This window comes from Vidua macroura, chromosome 5, assembly GCF_024509145.1.
Source record: "Vidua macroura isolate BioBank_ID:100142 chromosome 5, ASM2450914v1, whole genome shotgun sequence".
NCBI classification, from domain to species: domain Eukaryota; kingdom Metazoa; phylum Chordata; class Aves; order Passeriformes; family Viduidae; genus Vidua; species Vidua macroura.
Window position 1 is genome coordinate 61605033 of NC_071575.1, and position 17696 is coordinate 61622728.

The 17696-nt window shown below is 36.5% G+C and overlaps 1 protein-coding gene across 1 annotated transcript in view; it reads left to right on the forward strand.

The window, feature by feature from the left end:
- Positions 1-17696, forward strand: part of PTPN12 (protein tyrosine phosphatase non-receptor type 12) — a 69152-nt gene that overhangs the window by 40663 nt on the left and 10793 nt on the right. The window contains exons 8-12 of the mRNA XM_053978238.1: positions 1011-1153; positions 2575-2641; positions 3225-3302; positions 3393-3491; positions 12693-12778. Of these exons, the coding sequence (XP_053834213.1) occupies positions 1011-1153; positions 2575-2641; positions 3225-3302; positions 3393-3491; positions 12693-12778 (473 nt within the window). The remainder of the gene's footprint in view (positions 1-1010; positions 1154-2574; positions 2642-3224; positions 3303-3392; positions 3492-12692; positions 12779-17696) is intronic.

The following is a 17696-nucleotide window of genomic DNA, read 5'->3' on the forward strand; positions in this document are numbered from 1 at the left end:
TAAGTGAATTTTTTTGGTGGAGCTTAATAGATAGCTGTAGCTCTTCCTTTTTATTCATTACCTTGGTTTTACTTAATCATCTAGATTTTTAAATTTATGCTTTCTTAGGCTGTGTTTTCTCTTGTTTTAACCAGCTATGGTGTTTCCATAGAGCTGGGAAAAGTCAAGCATCAAAAATAGATAAATTTCCATGCTCAAAGAGGCCTGCTATGTTGCTTCTCACATAATGAAACAGAAGGTAGTGTAGGTCTTGAACCCTGTAGACTGTAATGTGGATCAAAAGCTTTGGGCTCTCCAGTACATTACTTTGAGGGGTATACTGGAACACAGAGGTGTGACACCAGTATGGAAAGGTGCAGTAGAACTAGCTATTGCTTCTGCTGGTAGCTGCAGATGGTTTGGATAATGATGAAAGGGAGGATTTTCAGGCATTCAGATAGCTCAGTATGTAAGCTGTTCTAAAGCCTGCTTCTTTCCTTGTCTTTAATACTATTGTAGCTCCTGCCACTGGAATAAAAGTGTACCTATTATTGTTGCAAGTGTGATCCATATTTAGATATGATCTCGATTATTTCTATTGTTTTCTTAATTTCCCTCTGTGAGCCTGTGCACATGTGCACACACTTTATTTTGTAATGTGACAAAACAACACCTTTGCCCCCATTTTTTTACCTCAATGTAAGTTACTGAAGTAGAAATAGAAAAAGAAAGACCACATTAAAGATTCTTCCTCCATTTCCAAGTATAGCTGTAAGGACATAGAACCTTTTCATATGGTGCAGCATTGTTGGTCCTTCACCCATATAATAGAGAGGGGCATCTTCCTGTGCATTAGCAGTACTTCAAATATGATTTCAGAATTCCTCTTCTATTTTTTCAAGTGGTATAAACTGTAGGGTTTTTTAATCCAGTAAATGACTTTGCTTGTCAAAGCAAGGGTTCATAGAACTACTTCTTTGGTATGAATTCAAATATGTGTTATGAACAGCTTTCTCCCTGCTCTCCCTTAGGAGACTCGTAGTGTCTATCAATTTCATTATGTTAACTGGCCTGACCACGATGTCCCTTCGTCTTTTGATTCTATTCTGGACATGATCAGCTTGATGAGAGAATACCAGGAACATGAAGATGTTCCTATTTGCATACACTGCAGGTATCAAATATATTTATCTTTTCATTTTTAAACATTTTTATTTTTTGGAGTCTAGACTTTTGTTATGGGACGCAGTAGTTTTGGTTTTGAGTCCAAATTGAGTTACTTATTTTAGTTGAAAAATTCTCATGACAAAATTTAATTCAAAATCATACAGGCTTCATTTTCTTAAAACTGATGCCACAGGGAAATTTTGCTTTTACTTCAGTTTAAGACAGAATATCAATCAGAAAAGAATGAACCTTTGAAAGGGGACCTGTTTTCAGGTTCTTAAGATGTGTGTCTTTACATCTTTGTGAAGTAAAACAGACTTTGAAGATCACTGCAGATCAGCTTGGGAGTAAAGGCTCCCGTCTCAATAGAAGAGACTACATAGCACGTGCATCACTAAGAGCTCTGTCTGTGTTATAATATGACAAAAAAGATCTTTAATGAGCAGGTTGTAGTTTCCAGTTGGGAAGTCTTTACTTCTAAACAACAGTTTCATCCTTGACCTGAAATTTGGCTACCAGAACTGTTGAGACTGAACTGCTACGAAAATATTCTGCTTCATTGACACTTTCTGACAATTTATCTGGAAATCTTGCCTATTGTTTTTAATGCTTTTTAAAGCAACAAAAGTTTGTGTTATGTCAGGAAAAATTGAATTCAGATTTCTAAGCTGGGACATGTTAAATTCATGGGTGTTATTAAGTCTTTAGAGCTTAGTTATTATTTTCAAGGGCTACATTATTTTTTAGAGTTGTCACTCTTAAGTGAGGTCTAAAAACATAAACTGACTTAGCACTGAAATCTACTCACTTTGTCCTGTTCTTTTTGAATGTCATTATAATTAATTCTGAATGTTGATTCTTTACAATAGTGTAATTATAATGTAATAAATATGCATGGTTATAACTCTGTGTTTTATGTGTAAAACAGAGGAATTTATACAATTATGAAAAATAAATAAGATAGTTTGCTGTCATTCTTAAACTTTCAGATTTATATTTTTAGCTAAAAAGCAGAAAATAGAGATGTGGTACTAAATCAGAAAAAATGTGGCACATCTTTAAAATGTATCCTGTTCTGCCATTTTACATCATTTATCATTAAACTTGGAGAAGACCACACCTGATGAAGCAGTAGTAGCTGGGAATAGTGTGACAAAAGCAAGAGGCAGTAAAATTGTCAGTGCTGAATCATCTTTCATGACTGCAGTTCCAAATGGCTGTGAAAACTTGTATTAAAGGATTTAATGCTGCATTTTGCACTGCTAATTTTATTTTTAAGACACTGTAGTGTCAGCCTGAGTGCAATTTAAATGATAGTTGAGGGACTTGGAATTTTTTTTTTTAATGTGGACTTTTGGAATATAAGGCTTATAGTGCTTTTTTATCAAATTTAGATAATATCTAACACCTATCTGTTTGTGTCCATAGTGCAGGGTGTGGAAGAACAGGAGCCATCTGTGCCATAGATTATACATGGAATTTGCTTAAAGCTGGGGTAAGGAATCCTAAGAGAAGTTTTATGATATTCTGTAATTTCATAACAGTGATTGATTGAGCTTCCAAGTGTTATAAAATAGTGAAATGTTTAAGACATTCTGGAACTCCCTTGACAGGTTGGATGTTTTGTTTCATTGCACTCGTGCTTTAGTATGAACTTACTTTCCTTTGACAGCAAGTTTTTATCTAAAAAGGTCACTATAAAATTCTAATTTTTAAAAAATAGATTTCAATATAAATTGATTTTTGAATTCAACTTTCTCAGTCTCTCTGAGTTATTGTGCAGCTCAAATATAAAGGGATAACTTCATTCTGGGATTTTTAGATTATGAAGCATTGTTAACATTGCAGTATCATATTAATGACATTGGATATTTAATTTCAAAATGCTTGAAATGCTCTCATCTGGTCTAAATCAAATGTAAGTTTGGAGTTGCTTTGAAAGAAAAATTAAATAGTTGCAGTGTGGAGAGAACAGATTAGCTTTATCTATAGAAGTTACACTTTTTTAATGTTTAACAGCTTCTTTATTGTTGTTTTGATAGTAATGCCATTGTAATTAACTTGCTTCTGTATTTCAGAAAATACCTGAAGAATTCAATGTATTTAATTTAATACAAGAAATGAGGACACAGAGGCATTCTGCAGTGCAAACGAAGGTATCGTTTGTTTTATAATGAATATGATAATATATCACTATTCTTTAAAAATATCTTGTGCATTAATTTTTATCTGGTACCTTATTATAGGAGCAGTATGAACTTGTCCATCGAGCCATAGCACAACTGTTTGAAAAGCAACTGCAAAAGTATGAAAGTTGTGCAGACTGGAAGATTGCAGATGGAGTGGTAGGTGTCTTTCCCATATGTAGCTGTAGCTTCTGATGAAAATTCTCCTGTGAAGTTGTTTTTAGAGTGTTCAATGGTGTGATCTTATTAAGTTCCCATGTTTTTTAAAGTACTGCTTGCATTGAAATAGATTAGGGGAGAGAAATATAAGTTTAAAATTCTTTTGTCAGGGAGCTTTATGCTCTAGCCTTTTAACAAAGGAGAAGGAAGTGGAAAAAATATTCTTTGTTGGTATTCACAGTATTTGAGGATTTTTCTGTCTTTCTATCCTTCCCCTTTAAATTTCATGTCCCCTATAGGTTTATTCTCTTTATGTTTAGATATGTTTTCTTGGCTGTTGCTGGGCACTGTGTGAAAAATAGCGTTTTGGATTAATATATTCTTTCTCTCCCACAATCCAGAACTCTGTACCACCCTTTGTCCCTGGACTGCGTTTTGTTTATTCAGTGATTTTCTGTCCCTAATTGGTGTAGATTCCATAGCTCTCTAGAGGGAGTATGAGTGGTATCTCCAGGACTCTTTGAAATATATGGAAGCAATTTTAAATGTACTTTTATTAATAAGCATCCCATTTATTTTAGAGATTTAGCTGTCTTCTACTGTGCTTTCTAGGAAGTCTAGAATGTTTTCAATTCTTGGATTAAATGCATCCACCCTTCTGCTAACTCCTAAGAATTTATATCTGTTCATGCAGTACTTATGAGGTCTTCAGTCATGGCAAGAAGCCTGGTAACTAAATGCAGTATGGATAGGGCTGGCTGATTTTGTTTGTTACAAGTTTGATTAAGCTGATGTGCAATTTTTTTTTCCTGAGAAATGAGCATGGCAGGGTTTGGAATATGCAGATTGATTAGCTTTGTACAGAAGTGATTTCTAAGTACTTTGAGTTTTGATCATAAAATAATAGGTAGATCAGTCTACTGTATCTTCTGGTTATTTGACTTAAATCTGACCTGTGTCTGAGCTCTTACACAGAATCAGAAATATCTCTTATTTACTTATTCCTAATACTATATATACTAAATGACTTACTATTCCAGAAGATGAGTAAAACTGTGGCACAATATATGGTGGTACTCTGTAACAAAGGCAAGTGCTAGCTTTAGCACAGCTTGAGAGATTTGCTGACTAATAAAACAAGACCAAATAGCAAATGGATAGGTAATGTATATGGGGGTGAGAGAGAGATAAATCTTAGCTCTGGAAAGTGATGGAGTGTGAGTTTTGAGTTTTACGTGGATATGATCTCAGTTTATGATCAACAAGTTGTAAAGGAAATTAAATTTTAGCAGTTACTTGGAAACTGGTAAGAGTGAGAATGTAATGTCCTTGTGTGGGTACCTTGCAGTTTGACTACTGACTGCATGTCAAGTCTGCTTATCTCAAAAACATATTACAGAATTTGAACATTAAACAACTGGACAAGGATCAAAGGTGTTGGAAGGCTCAATCTAAAGAACAGTCAGACTGAGGTGGAGAAAAAAGGCTGAGGTTAGATACAACAGAGGCTGAATAACAACAGAAGGCTGATTACTCAACTTTTTCTAAGGGATACCAGTGAGACCTGAGAGTCTTAATAAAAAAGTGACACTTGTATAAGAAAAGCAACATGGAACTGCAGAACTCCTTGCAGCTGAAAGCCTGTAACTTTGGGGTGAATATCTCACCATCTTGGAATCTTCTTCCATGAGTTTCTAACCTCTGACCTATGAAATTCTAGAGTTGCAGTCTGTTGGAAAATGTTGTAGAGAAGGATCCCTGTATGCCTGCTCTGATCTTATTCTTCCCTGGAAGTTCCCTTTTGGAAGAGGGGCAAAGTAAATCTTTGTCTGACTAGGCATAGTCTTTTTTATGTTAAGAAATGATGTTTCTTCCTACTGTTACTTGAATAATTCTGCAGAAAGTTTGAGGGGAAGAAAGTCTCATAGGTAAACTAAAGACTAAACTAAAAGTTCGGTACTTAAATTTGCTACTGTTCATTTGTTAGAAAATTTGCTTTCAATGAATTAACTGGTATAGGCTTAGCTTCTCTTCAGAATTTATAAGGAAAACGTCACATATCCAGTTAAATATTTTCTTGTAGTTTTAACCCGATTCTCAAAACTTTGAAGCTCACTTGAGTCATCACTTTGATATTCTGACAAAGCTCCTTTTTTATCTCCAGGAGTGGTATATAGCACCTGTTGTATATAATATCTGATTTCCCCCAGAAATTTTCTAGTTTGCTTTCTTTAAAAAAACCCCAAGCATTCTGGGATGTATCCTGGTTAAAAAAACTAATTCTGAGGCAGGAAGTTTTCAAGTAACTTTATTAAATACTATGTAGTATTCTAAGGCTTCTTCATGTATGTTACTCTGCCTGCAGATACTACAGCAACTATGAAATCTTCAATATATGAATGGTTTTAATTATGTCCAGTGGAAAAAATTGCAAATAAAATTCATATGCCTGCTTTGGATATAATACTATTAGTTAAATAGGAGATGTTACTGGGCTGAAGAGGAAATGTGTCATTTATTCTATTTTTATTATACTGTGAAGAGCTGGAGTACTCCGTAGGGTTGGTTTCATGGTTTTGTTTTCCCCTTGCTGTTCTCATTTCAAGCAGTGTTTGAAATGGGTTGAGTTCCAGAGGCTCTGTAAACAGGGCTTGCCAGTAACATCCCAGTAAAAGGTTAATCTGATTGGCAGTGAGGGGCAGCATTCATGGGGAAGTAGCTCAGACACAATCCCAAACGTGCGTTCCTGGGAACTTGCCAGCTTTGCCCTGCTGGAAACAATACTGTAAAAAGTCAGCAGCAAGGCATGCGGTGTTTAAAAAGAGACTTAGGATGGGGTTAGAATTTCCATTAGAATTTGATAGATCCAAAACCATGTAGAAAATACATGATGTGTTTTAATGTAGGAAATATATAGTCTTACCATGTAGTTATACTTATTGTGAATGTGTAGCACTACAGATGTTTAACATAACACTAAGTATTTAAATGAAATTAAATAAGGAAAGCTCTGCTCAGATATCAGTACTTTCAACAGTATCCCACAGCAGCCAAATTTCAGGGTGAAGAATTGCTGCTCAGGAGTCATTTTTTTTGTGATAAGAAAAGAATTGAGATGCTAAATTTGATAATCAGAACTATTCTCTTCCCCCACTTAGTAGTACTTTCAAGTTACCAAACAATTAAATTGGAACAGAGTCTTGGACTGAAACCCTTCCCACTGAAATTCTTGATCATATTGTCATGTATTTCAAGTTAATAATTGAGCTTCTCACCATCATTGGCTTTGTTAGTACTGCTGTGAAAATATTACACTCGGTGTTGTGTTTGGAAGCTTTGACATATATGTGAGATCATTAGTATTGGTCATCGGATAAGGTATCAGTCAGATTTGTATCAGTAAAATATGAGTTATTTGAGAAGGTTCTTCATGAGCTGAACTGTAGCTGTCTTGGAAAGTCTGAATCATATGGAATTTCATCAAGTTGGATGTTCTGTTTGGAAGTCAGAAAAAGAAAATTGGTTAAAAGACAAACAACCAAGCTCACTCTCAATTCAGAAATGTTTCTGGTTGAATTTTTTCTCTTGACAGTACCAAGCATGTAACAGTATTAGAAGTCCTTGCGTTGCCCTTATCCATGAGTAGAATCTTGTGTTAATACACTTTCTCCAAAATCTGGCAGTGCTGGTATTCTCAGTGTCTCTTGCATTTCGTGCTGTAAAAGCGACAGAGTTCTGTTGCTGTGGTTGACTGCAGTTGTAGAAGTCATAGAGGAATCAGCAGCTATAAGAAAAATTTTATTTGAAGCATTAATGGTTTAGAAACTGTAAGTGAAAAGACTGTGCTGTTCATATTCTCTTTGCTGTTTGGCAGCTTGGAAGGATATTTTTTGTCATTGCAGCCTTCTAAAAAATCTTGTATTTCTTCAGAGACATTGATCTTGTTGCCTCTGTTGGAATGTTTTATTTAATCTGAGTCACTTGAGTGTATCACTTCAATCTGAAGTATTTCTCTTTTTATCTACTGATGCTCAGTGATTCCCATGCTGCTTTATGAAAAGGGCAAAAGGAATGCCTCAATTCCTTTTAAGGGAAAACATGAGATTACTTCTGGAGGAGTCTTTGCAGTAAATTTGCCAATATTTTACCAGTACAGAAAGCTTCTGAATGACATTAAATATTTCCACAGTGAGTTCAAAAAGAAAATAATACATTGCAATTCCTGGGAAAAAGGTTTTGAATTGTAGGCAGTGTATGTGAAATCTCAAATACTATCATCCTCTATTTGCTTGAAGTTAGTGGCCGCACTGTTTGGTGATTGAGCCAGTGGTGGAAGCAGGTGGGGGAAAGACTCCCCTTGGGAGGTGATAGCTCAGTTTGGGTTACCTTAGCAAGCTGGATTCAGACACTGCATCTGCCGTGAGAATTCCTTGTTTCTCTGCATTACTACAGGAACACAAGTTACTCTGCATTTTAGTAGACATGGGGCAGTCTGCACAAAGTATTTGAGTTTATGGTCTTGTCATTTGTTAATGTAGTCTTTCAAAGGTAGGTATGCACTCGTCTATATATCTGCAATTTAACAGAATACCTAGAAATTCCTAACTATGAGCAGTTTCACTTGATCTCAGTAGCTGCTCCCTCAGGGGAACAGCTCCAAGGGAACTCTTGAACTGTTGAGCATTTAATGCATATAGACACACAGGTTGGGGAAAGGCCCTGTTCTTTTCTTTACCCACATTGCAGTGAGAAGAGAGTGCAGTGAGACAGTAGGATAGTTGTCTTCTGTGAGAAAGCAGGGTGCTATACTGAACACTTAGTGAATTGCACATTTGTTAATCCATTTTAAAAACATTATTCTGTATGATAACCCCCGTGTGCTATGTATGTTGTCCTGGTTTGTCTAAGCTGATACTTTTAATAATTGTGCTCTGCCCGAGAATGCAACATCTGTCTAGAGAAGCAGGAGAGTGTTGACTGATGTCGATAAGCTGTGCTTAGGAAGGCTGTGGAAGGCTTTTTCTTAATACCACCATCTGCTCTTCTCAACAGATGCAGTCATCCCAGTGAGATACCCTATATTCACTTTCAGAGCTGAGTTTCCTCATTTCCACTCTGTGCTAGCTTTTCTGCATGTTTGCCTATTTGCTTAGGTTGATATATATGACAGGGAAATCTGAGTTGGTGTCACTCAAGGGTGATAAATACTCAAAATACTGCTTATTCCCTATTTCTTGTAACACAGAACTGAGAACAAGTGAGAGGGAATGACTTTTCTAAAAGTAAACAAAGCCTTTGCAGAAACATCAATCCATTGAACTAATTAAGGAAAGTAGCAAAATACCTCTTTTTTTTGGTGACAGTAATTCCTGTAATCATTCTTGCTCCTCCTTCAATGTAACTAAAAACACTGACTGGATCTGGAGTTTAACCATATGCACAAGTGAAACTTTTGAACACCTCTCTGCCTGAAGCCTTCCCTGTGTACAAAATTGGGGTAACCACTGGCTTTTCTGGTATTAAATTTAAAAGTACCATTTTGTGTGTGCAGGTTTGCCTGTTGGGTTTTGTTTGTTTGGGGGTTAAATTTTTTTTTTCAAGGAATTATTTTTGTAAACTCTGGTTGTGTATGTGCCTTGGACATTTGAGTTTATATACATTTTTGTAAGGATTATACATAGGTTTTGTTACCAGTAACAAAAATGGCAGTACCCTTTCAGCTACTTCTGCCTATCTCAACTAGAAACAGCTTCTTACTGTATACGTGGAGTTTTAAAAAACTTTGACATATGTTAGCTTCTTTAATAAGCTTTTTATTCTGCCTGTGAGAAAAGCATATCTCAGGAAACATTCTGTTCACAAACACTTCGCTTTACAAACATAGAAGGACAGGGATGCAGCTGCTGGTTTGTTTTCTGGATGAGTTAGGCTAGAGCCAATAGGCACACCCTTTCCCTTGCCAATACCCTTCAGAAAATTGAGTGCATAAGTAAGAAATGTGTTCCTGAAAACTTCTGTGCTAGTGGAGCTGAACTGGGAGACTTTTCTGATCTGTTGTGTGATGGAGAGGTTGGTGGTGATGGGGAGGAACTCTTGTGGAGTCTCTCTCTTTCTAGTATCTTTCTGCCTTGTGAAACTGGGATGGGCTGCACTGCTGAAGCAAGGCCAGCAGCCCACTCTGTTCTCAGGATGCAGTTATTTAGCTTGCATTCATTTCTAGCTTTGGTTGTTAGTACTTATGAGTAAGGGGAGTCTTTTTAGTACAATACCAATGCATTTAGTGCTATCCATAGTAACAAATACATAAGGGAGAGATTCAGAGTTTGCATTGCACAACTGGGGGAAGTGGGGAGGAACATGACACAACCATTGAACAGGAAACAGAGTTTATTGTTGAATACTGGGAGCCTCAGCATCTTTGGCACCAAGCTTCAGCATGGTCCTCTGCCTGAATGAGGCAATAAAATTAATGTCCATATTTGTTAAAGGCAAAATTATCTGTATGGTCACTCATTACTTGATGTCAAAAAGTAGGAAATTGCTTTTTTACATTTTTGAGGGAAGCTGGTAGAGGAGTTGGATGTTCATGCCCTATGGTAATGTTTCCAGTGCTGGGGACCCCAAATCTGGATGCAAACCACTGTAGACATACTAATTAAAAAAAACCCCAAACCAATGCATATTCATATTTTTCCCCAGTCGTTAGTTGCATCCAAAGCAGCATGGGCAGCAGGTGAAGGGAGGTGCATCTGTCCCTCTGCTCCATGCCTGTGAGACCCCACCTTGGGTACTGCCTCCAGCATTGGGGTCCCCAGCACAGGAAGGACCTGTTGGTCCTTCCAGCAGGACTCCAAGGACTCACTGTTGGAGTGAGTCCAGAGGAGGGACGTGAAGACGAACAGAGGGGATGAACAGGCCTCCTTAGAAGACAGATTGAGAGACTTGTGGTTGTTCAGCCTGGAGAAAAGAAGGCTCCAGGGAGACCTTACTGTGGCCTTGCAGTACTTCTAGGGGGCTCATAAGAAAGATGGGGACAGATCTTTTAGCAGGGCCTCTTGCAGTAGGACAAAGCGTAATGGTTTTAAATTCTGACGGCACATTCAGACTAGATGGAAAGAAGAAACGTTTTATGATGAGAGTGATGAAACACTGGAACATGTTGCCCAGGGATGCTGTAGATGCCCCATCCTGGCATTCCTGACAACAGCCAAGGCCAGCTTGGACAGGGCTCTGAGTAACTTGATCTTTTTATAGATGCCCCTGCACATTGCAGGAAGGTGTGAATTAAATGGCCTTTGACAGTCCCTTCCTACAGAACCTGTTCTATGATTCTGTGAAACCAAACAATCTTGATTGACTGCAGTGGGAGTTTCAGTGGTGTTCATTTAATGTGAGTGGCTTTTATCTGCTAATTGAATCTTATTCTAAAAAAACCCTGATAGTTACAGCTAGTGGTCACCAGGACAATGAACTCCCTGTGCAGTTTCCCTGAAAGGGCTAGCACCATCCATTCATTAAGGAACAATAGGGTATTTCTGCTGGAGTGCAATATTATATTTGACAGCAAGTTAATGGGGGCAGCTAGGGAAAAACAGTAAGAAACATCAAAATAGTTAATTTTTTTCTTCACAGGTGAAGCTCTACTTAGTGCACTGAGGAATAGAATTTGATAATAGACTCTTCACAGTAGCCAACAGCAGTATGGTAACTTTTAAGACAAGTAATGGAAATTAAAAACATATAACTAGTTAATCTACATTTTAGTGAAGTTAGTTAACTGTTGAGGCAACTTGTAGTTTATCTTCCAAAGCAAAAACTGCTCACTGAATTAAAATGCAGCTATACCATCTGAAGCAGAAATTTAACAGGGAATTCCCTTTTGTTCTGTAAGACTGAAGGAGATCAGACCCTATCACCAGTCTCAGGAGGTAGGCTGGCAGATAGCAGACCCTATTGCCTGAACATGGTATTGTGCTTTGAAATGTATTACACCGATTTGGGATACTTGTTCTTTTTAAAATTTGCTTTTCAAAAGAGAACTCCTGCAAGAAAAGCCTTTAGGTAAAATCAGCATTAAAGTTAACACAACACTAAGGTGCTCCTTGATTTTGTTGGGTCTTCGGCTGTGGCACGTGTTTGGAAATGGTATGTCAGCTTTAGACTGTTGCATGTTCTGTTTTGATTTTTAATCATATATGGTTTTTTCCTTATTTTTGCTTAGGGGCAGGGTTGTAGTTAAATAGTGTTATAGCCACTCTTGGGGTGCTCTGTTTTAGATCTGTGGTGAAAACAGTGCTGATGGTTGTTTGTAGCTAATGCTGCAGCTGTTGCTGAACAATGTTTGCACAGTCAGGAACTGGCAAAGGCCCACCTGTGGAAGGTTATGAGTGATTGCTTTTGCATTACTTGTTTGGTTTCTTTTTATCTTCTCCCACTTCTCCTTTGCCTGCTAAACAATTATGTCTTGACCCACAAATTTTCCTGCTGTTCCTGTTTTCCCTCCAGGGGTGGAGTGGAGAAATGAGAGTGGCTCTGTGGGGCTTTGCTGCCTGCCAGGGTTAACACACAACAGTATTTTACATGTGTGTATGGATTTATAAACACATGCATGTATAAAATATCTTTTATATTTATGGTCCTAAAGGGAAATCAAAATCTTCATGCTTTGAATAAATTAAACTTTCTTGTACACAAATGGGAGATTATTTGAAAATGTTTCAGATCAATGCGTTAGGAGACAAGTGGGTAAGATCTTTCTCATTTTCTTACAACACTGTGTAGATTATTCTTATTTTCATTGGAGTGATTGTACAAGTAAAAATAATTTGACTGGAAAATAAATGCTTTATTATCCAATTATTCATTTAATTATTCTAAGTGAATAATTGGGAGAGTATATGAGAGCTTGCTCCATGCTAAAGCAAGATCAGCTTTTGAGTATTTCTCTAGTGAATTGTTCAATGGCAAGCAGACCAAAATCTTCAGTCAGAAAAATTTGAAGTTGGATACACAAGGTGAAAAATAACTTTGTACATTTAGAAGAGAGTTTTCAGAGTGATCTCTATATGACAGCCAAAAATAGGTCATATTGTTATATATTACTGCCAAGTGTCATTACAGATCTTTGGACCTCACAGTTCAAATATTGTATGTATCAGCTTTACAGCCATGAGTAAAAATACCCTTTTTTCTTTTAATCAGGATGAAAATAATACAGAAAATGCTGTCAGTTCTTCAGATGCTGAGAAACAGGATTCTCCTCCACCAAAGCCTCCACGGACCCGCAGGTAGTTAACTTTGATCCTATACTATTTTAGGCTGAAAGATGAATAAAAAGTAGAATAAAGCTACTGATACCATAAAAACTTAAGATTAATATGTTGTATTTATAAATAGAAGTATACATATATAGAGGGATACATAAATAGAAGTCTTATAATTGACTCTAAATATAAGCTACAATATCTTTGTGAAGTCTGTGTATAAATACACCAAGCTTGCAACGATTATCTGTGAGTAGACACGTTTACTAGTCAGATATGTTAGATCTACTTGTGTTTTAATTCTGCTAGGTGATAGTAGCAAAACAAACCTCAAATAGCCTCAAATAATGACTGAACCCTCCTTTTTGGATACATAGCCATAATGAAACATACCCATTTGTTCTAGAAAAATCTCAGACAAGTACTGCTTTTGACTAGAGTATGGCAACCAAATGCTGTTATTATTGAGAAGAATTGATCTCTCCTTTCATTCAACAGAGGAAAATCTCCTCTATCTCTGCCTAGCTTTACAGAAGCCAAAAGTAAATCTGAACCAACAGATTCATCAGCCTAAAATGGGTACCCAACCCAAGTGTTAAGACAGCTAAAGAAGCAACTCTCCTGAATTAGGTGTCCAAGTCCCCCAGCTGGTTTGTAGAGAGCTTATAGTGGCCTTTGGCAGGTGATCTTGTCTGTGTTACAATGCCTGTAGTTAAACAGACATAAGTTGAGCACTTGGGTTTTCTGCAGTTGTCAAATGACATAAGAAACCACCAAGCCTGTTGATATTCTTGGATAATATTTAGGCAGAAGTAAAGTATAATTCCTTTAAAATAGAGAGATGGAAGCAGGTTGGGGTTTTCTACAAACAAATTACATGGTTGGTGCTATGTAGGCAATATATTTTTTACTAATTTGGATTGATGGTAATGTGATTGTATTCAATTATGTAGATTAAGATGATGACAGAAGAGTCAGTTAACCTGTGTTCATGATGAGTTCCAAGCTCTTGAAACTTCATCACTGAGCTTAGAAATATGTCCAATACATTATTTCCTTATTAGTGTTCCTTGAAATAATCTTAAGTGTACCTTAGTTTTTATAATTTTTATATATTCATGTAATATTAACATATGTATAATTCATGTAATTCATGTTTAAGCACACATCTGTCTTATCTGCACTGCATTGTTCTTTACTTGCTGCATTAAGTTAAAATCTTTTAATCTCTCCTTAAAGCCTGGGGTTTTTTTGGGCCTGTTTCCATAAAATCATACTTTCCATCTGCCAGCAGTGGCAGGCAGATTGGTTTCTTAGAGGTGAATAAATGGAAGCTTTTAGCAAAGCTGTTGTCTTTCTAAAATGGAGATTATTTTTGAAAAACAATTAATTAAACTCCTCCTGGAAGAAGCTTCTGAGGAAAGACTTTATTTGCTATTAGTCACATCTGCTCAAAATACCCACTAATGAGCATGGTTTTTTCTTGATGTGGGGGTAATTTTACAAATCTACAGCCTGATTTAGTCAGGATATAGAACCAGGTTTTGTGTATTGTGGATGTTTTGGCATAGATTAACATCCTTTTCCTGGGGAGGATGGGAGAGCAGAATCAGTGAAACATTTTAATTTAATCCCCATATGCACAAGGAAATGTTTTTAGGTTGCCAGCCAAATGTGTACTTGAGTTTTAAATACACTGTCTCTGAACAAGTTACAAGCAAGTTGCTAAAGCTACTATTTTTGAAAAGAAATAAAGCTTTTACATTCTTTATAATTTGTTGTATATGGCTTTATAATGTTTATTTAGTAAATATATATATGTATAATATTTAATATACATATAATGTATATTTAGTAAATATAGCTGTGTGTTTTTAAATGAAGGTTTAGCATTTGCTTTGTTTTCTAAAGCTAAAAGGGGCTTAGGGACTGACAGTACAGAGTACTTTGGGTGAGCTTGGTTTCAGGTGAACTTGCCTGAGATGATCCTGAGTGAGCAGGAAAAAAATTAGGATTTTTTTTTCCTTGGCCTCAGGATGTTGTTTTCCATATTGTTACTGAACTAAACCATGCTTGCTTAGACAGTAAAGTCTGTGATACCTGTTAGTTGTTTTCTGAGAGCCCCAAGTCTATTGTATGAGATGGTGGCATCTTCTCTGCAGCCCTTTCCACTGCCTAACCACTCAGGGCATGGCACAATTTTTCCATGAAGGTGGCTTTCTCACTCTCCCTTGTTCTGTTTGTAATATTCTAGTGAAAATATCTCAGTATCTTCTTTAGACTTTAGGATCTCTTCTTCTGAAAATGCAGCAAATATCATGTAGCTCTTGTCTGTGCTAAGGGTGAGATGTCACTAAAGACTTTTACCATGCAAGGCAGGAAGCTTACTCAGAGAGGTATAACTAATCCTTTTAGTAATTGCTTTGGCCTGGGCAGGTATTGGGGAAGGACTGGTCCTTTGTAGGCTATTTTTATGTTTTCTTGGAAGTTATAAGTATCTTTAGGATATTTTTTATTATATTGGTATTAAATTGGTATTTTATTTACTTAGGTTGCCATGAAGCATCTAGCACTACTTGTTTTGCAGAGATTTTGGAATTGTATTGCTTTCCAATCTTTTATCACCTTGTCATGCTTCAATGTAATTAAACTTGCTGTACAATATGTGAGTGTAGTAATTTAGCTTAATGTCTCTCTCCACTTGATGTCAGCGTAAAATATATTCTAATATTACTCCTTGATTATTACAGAGGTAAAACAAGAACAACTCATTAGTGCATACACCAGCACCTTATCCTAGAAATTGCTTGGCTTGGCAGTTGATGATCACTTCTTATGGAAGTCACCTTTCTTTAGCGGACTTGAGGGGATGGAAAGTCTTCGTTAGATATGTTTGAGTTATTTTCAGGTTAAGGTAGGAAGAGGGCATAAGTAAGGTTTAACTTTGTTACATATGAGACTGCAAAAACCTTAAGTTTTAAGTTTACAGTTTAGGACTGTACTTGATTTTAGGTGACTGATATGCCAGAATTCAGAGGGAGCACCTTAATACCTTTAAGTATTAGTCTGTGAAATATCTGTGTGCTTTGTAGTTGATTCTAAAATATTTGGCAAAAGAGGGGGTTTATTTTAGTCAGGCTTGGTTACAAAAAGTTCTTTATTTTCAAGTTCAAATCAGTTTGAAATCAAAGCATAAACTTAGACATAAACTCATAAAAAGCAAAGATGATTTAACAGCTTTTTTGTATGCAGTGTAATGAAGAGCTATGTGCTGCTGTCTGAAGGTGAAAAGGTGAAATACTGTAGCATTTTAAATTCTCATCTGATTCTATTACGACTTCCAGGAATACATTTCCAGGGTTATGTGTTATTCTGTTTAATTTCAAGCCCTGCAAACCATCTCTATCTCCTGCAAAGCTAAGATAAAACTCATTGATGGGTTTTCCTTCTTAGCTAACTGTCTCTAACTTGTATGCCACAATTAAAAAACCAAAAAGCTGTGGTAAGTAAATTTGAAGAGGGAAATTCACCAGCTGGTTATTTTTATTAATTCATTGTACTTTTATATAAATTATTTGTAGTACTTTTGCAACAGCTTCACTCACTGGACTGCTGCTTTTCTTTCATGTGGATAGCAGTGATTTAATGCTAAAGTAGAATAATGTGGTTGTCTAGCTTCAGCCTGCTTATGTTGAGTTTAATTTTTCTATTTTAATAATGTGGGAGGATGTAGAGCTTGGTATCTATTTTTGGTTGTTCATATCAGCTGCATTCCATGACCTTGGCATCATCTCTTTTATTTGAAACACCCTACAGTATGCTGCATAGAATAACCATGGATTACTTAAGGCTTTTTTTCTTTTGAACACTGGCCAAGTCTCATTTAAATCTGAACCCATTGTGCGCAGTTTTATTAATGTACCTCTTTTCCATTGGGAGTAGAATGGCTTCAATTCTAAAACATTCTAAAAATGTATTATGTATTGCAGAGAAAGCAATAAATGGCTTTTTTCATGTATGTATTTTTGGTTGAAAGCTGTGGGAAGGCTTTTTTTTTACCAGTTAGAATACTTTTGACAAATTGTGTGTAATTGTTACTATGACAAATTATTTTTAAAAAGTGTTATTGCCTAATTCATGGTTTACCTGACACCTTAGAAGCCACTGGCACTAGGGCACTGCATCAGCTGCTCAGGCTGTGTGGCAATAAGAGTGTATGAAAAAGCTGCCCTGATCACGCAGGGAAATTCCATATCCAGCTGTAAGTGAGGAAGTGCCAAGGTAGTGGCATTCCATGGTAATCAGGAGCAGTTGTATCTGGAGAGGCACTTGAAGGCTGAGTCATGACAAAGCTTTCTGTTTTTTTATCACACAATGATAATCAACACAGGTTGATTTTGCAACCCTATGTGTTTATTTAAAGGTATAATACAGGGAAGCTTATTTATCTTACTTGAGTGGCCTGGCTTTCTTTGTTACACTGACTCTTTTCTGTTCAATATCCTCTTTCATGAGCTTTCGGCAAGTTTCCTGGTGTTTTAAATCAATCTGGTCTTACCGTCTCCTGTTGTTTTCAACAATATTAGTAGCTCATTTTCAGATAATTTTCTGCCTCTGGGGGCAGAAATGTCTGTGGAGCACAGCTGTTGAAGGACATGCCCAGAGAGCATTATGAAGCAGCCCAAAATGCCCAAGATTCACAAGACTTTTAGAAAAAACTACTGTCAAACAGAGATCTTCTGAATATGTTCATATGCTAATATTTCTGCTGTGTGAAAACAAACAGAAACATTATTTACAATGCAGAACATGTGAAATAGTAATATTAAAAATGTCAGTAAAATGGAATAAATGTTACCTATTGGGATTTATTTCCAAATTTAAAGAGGGAAAAATACATTAGAGTGCTATTTGGACATCTCAATTGCTGAGGACAGATATT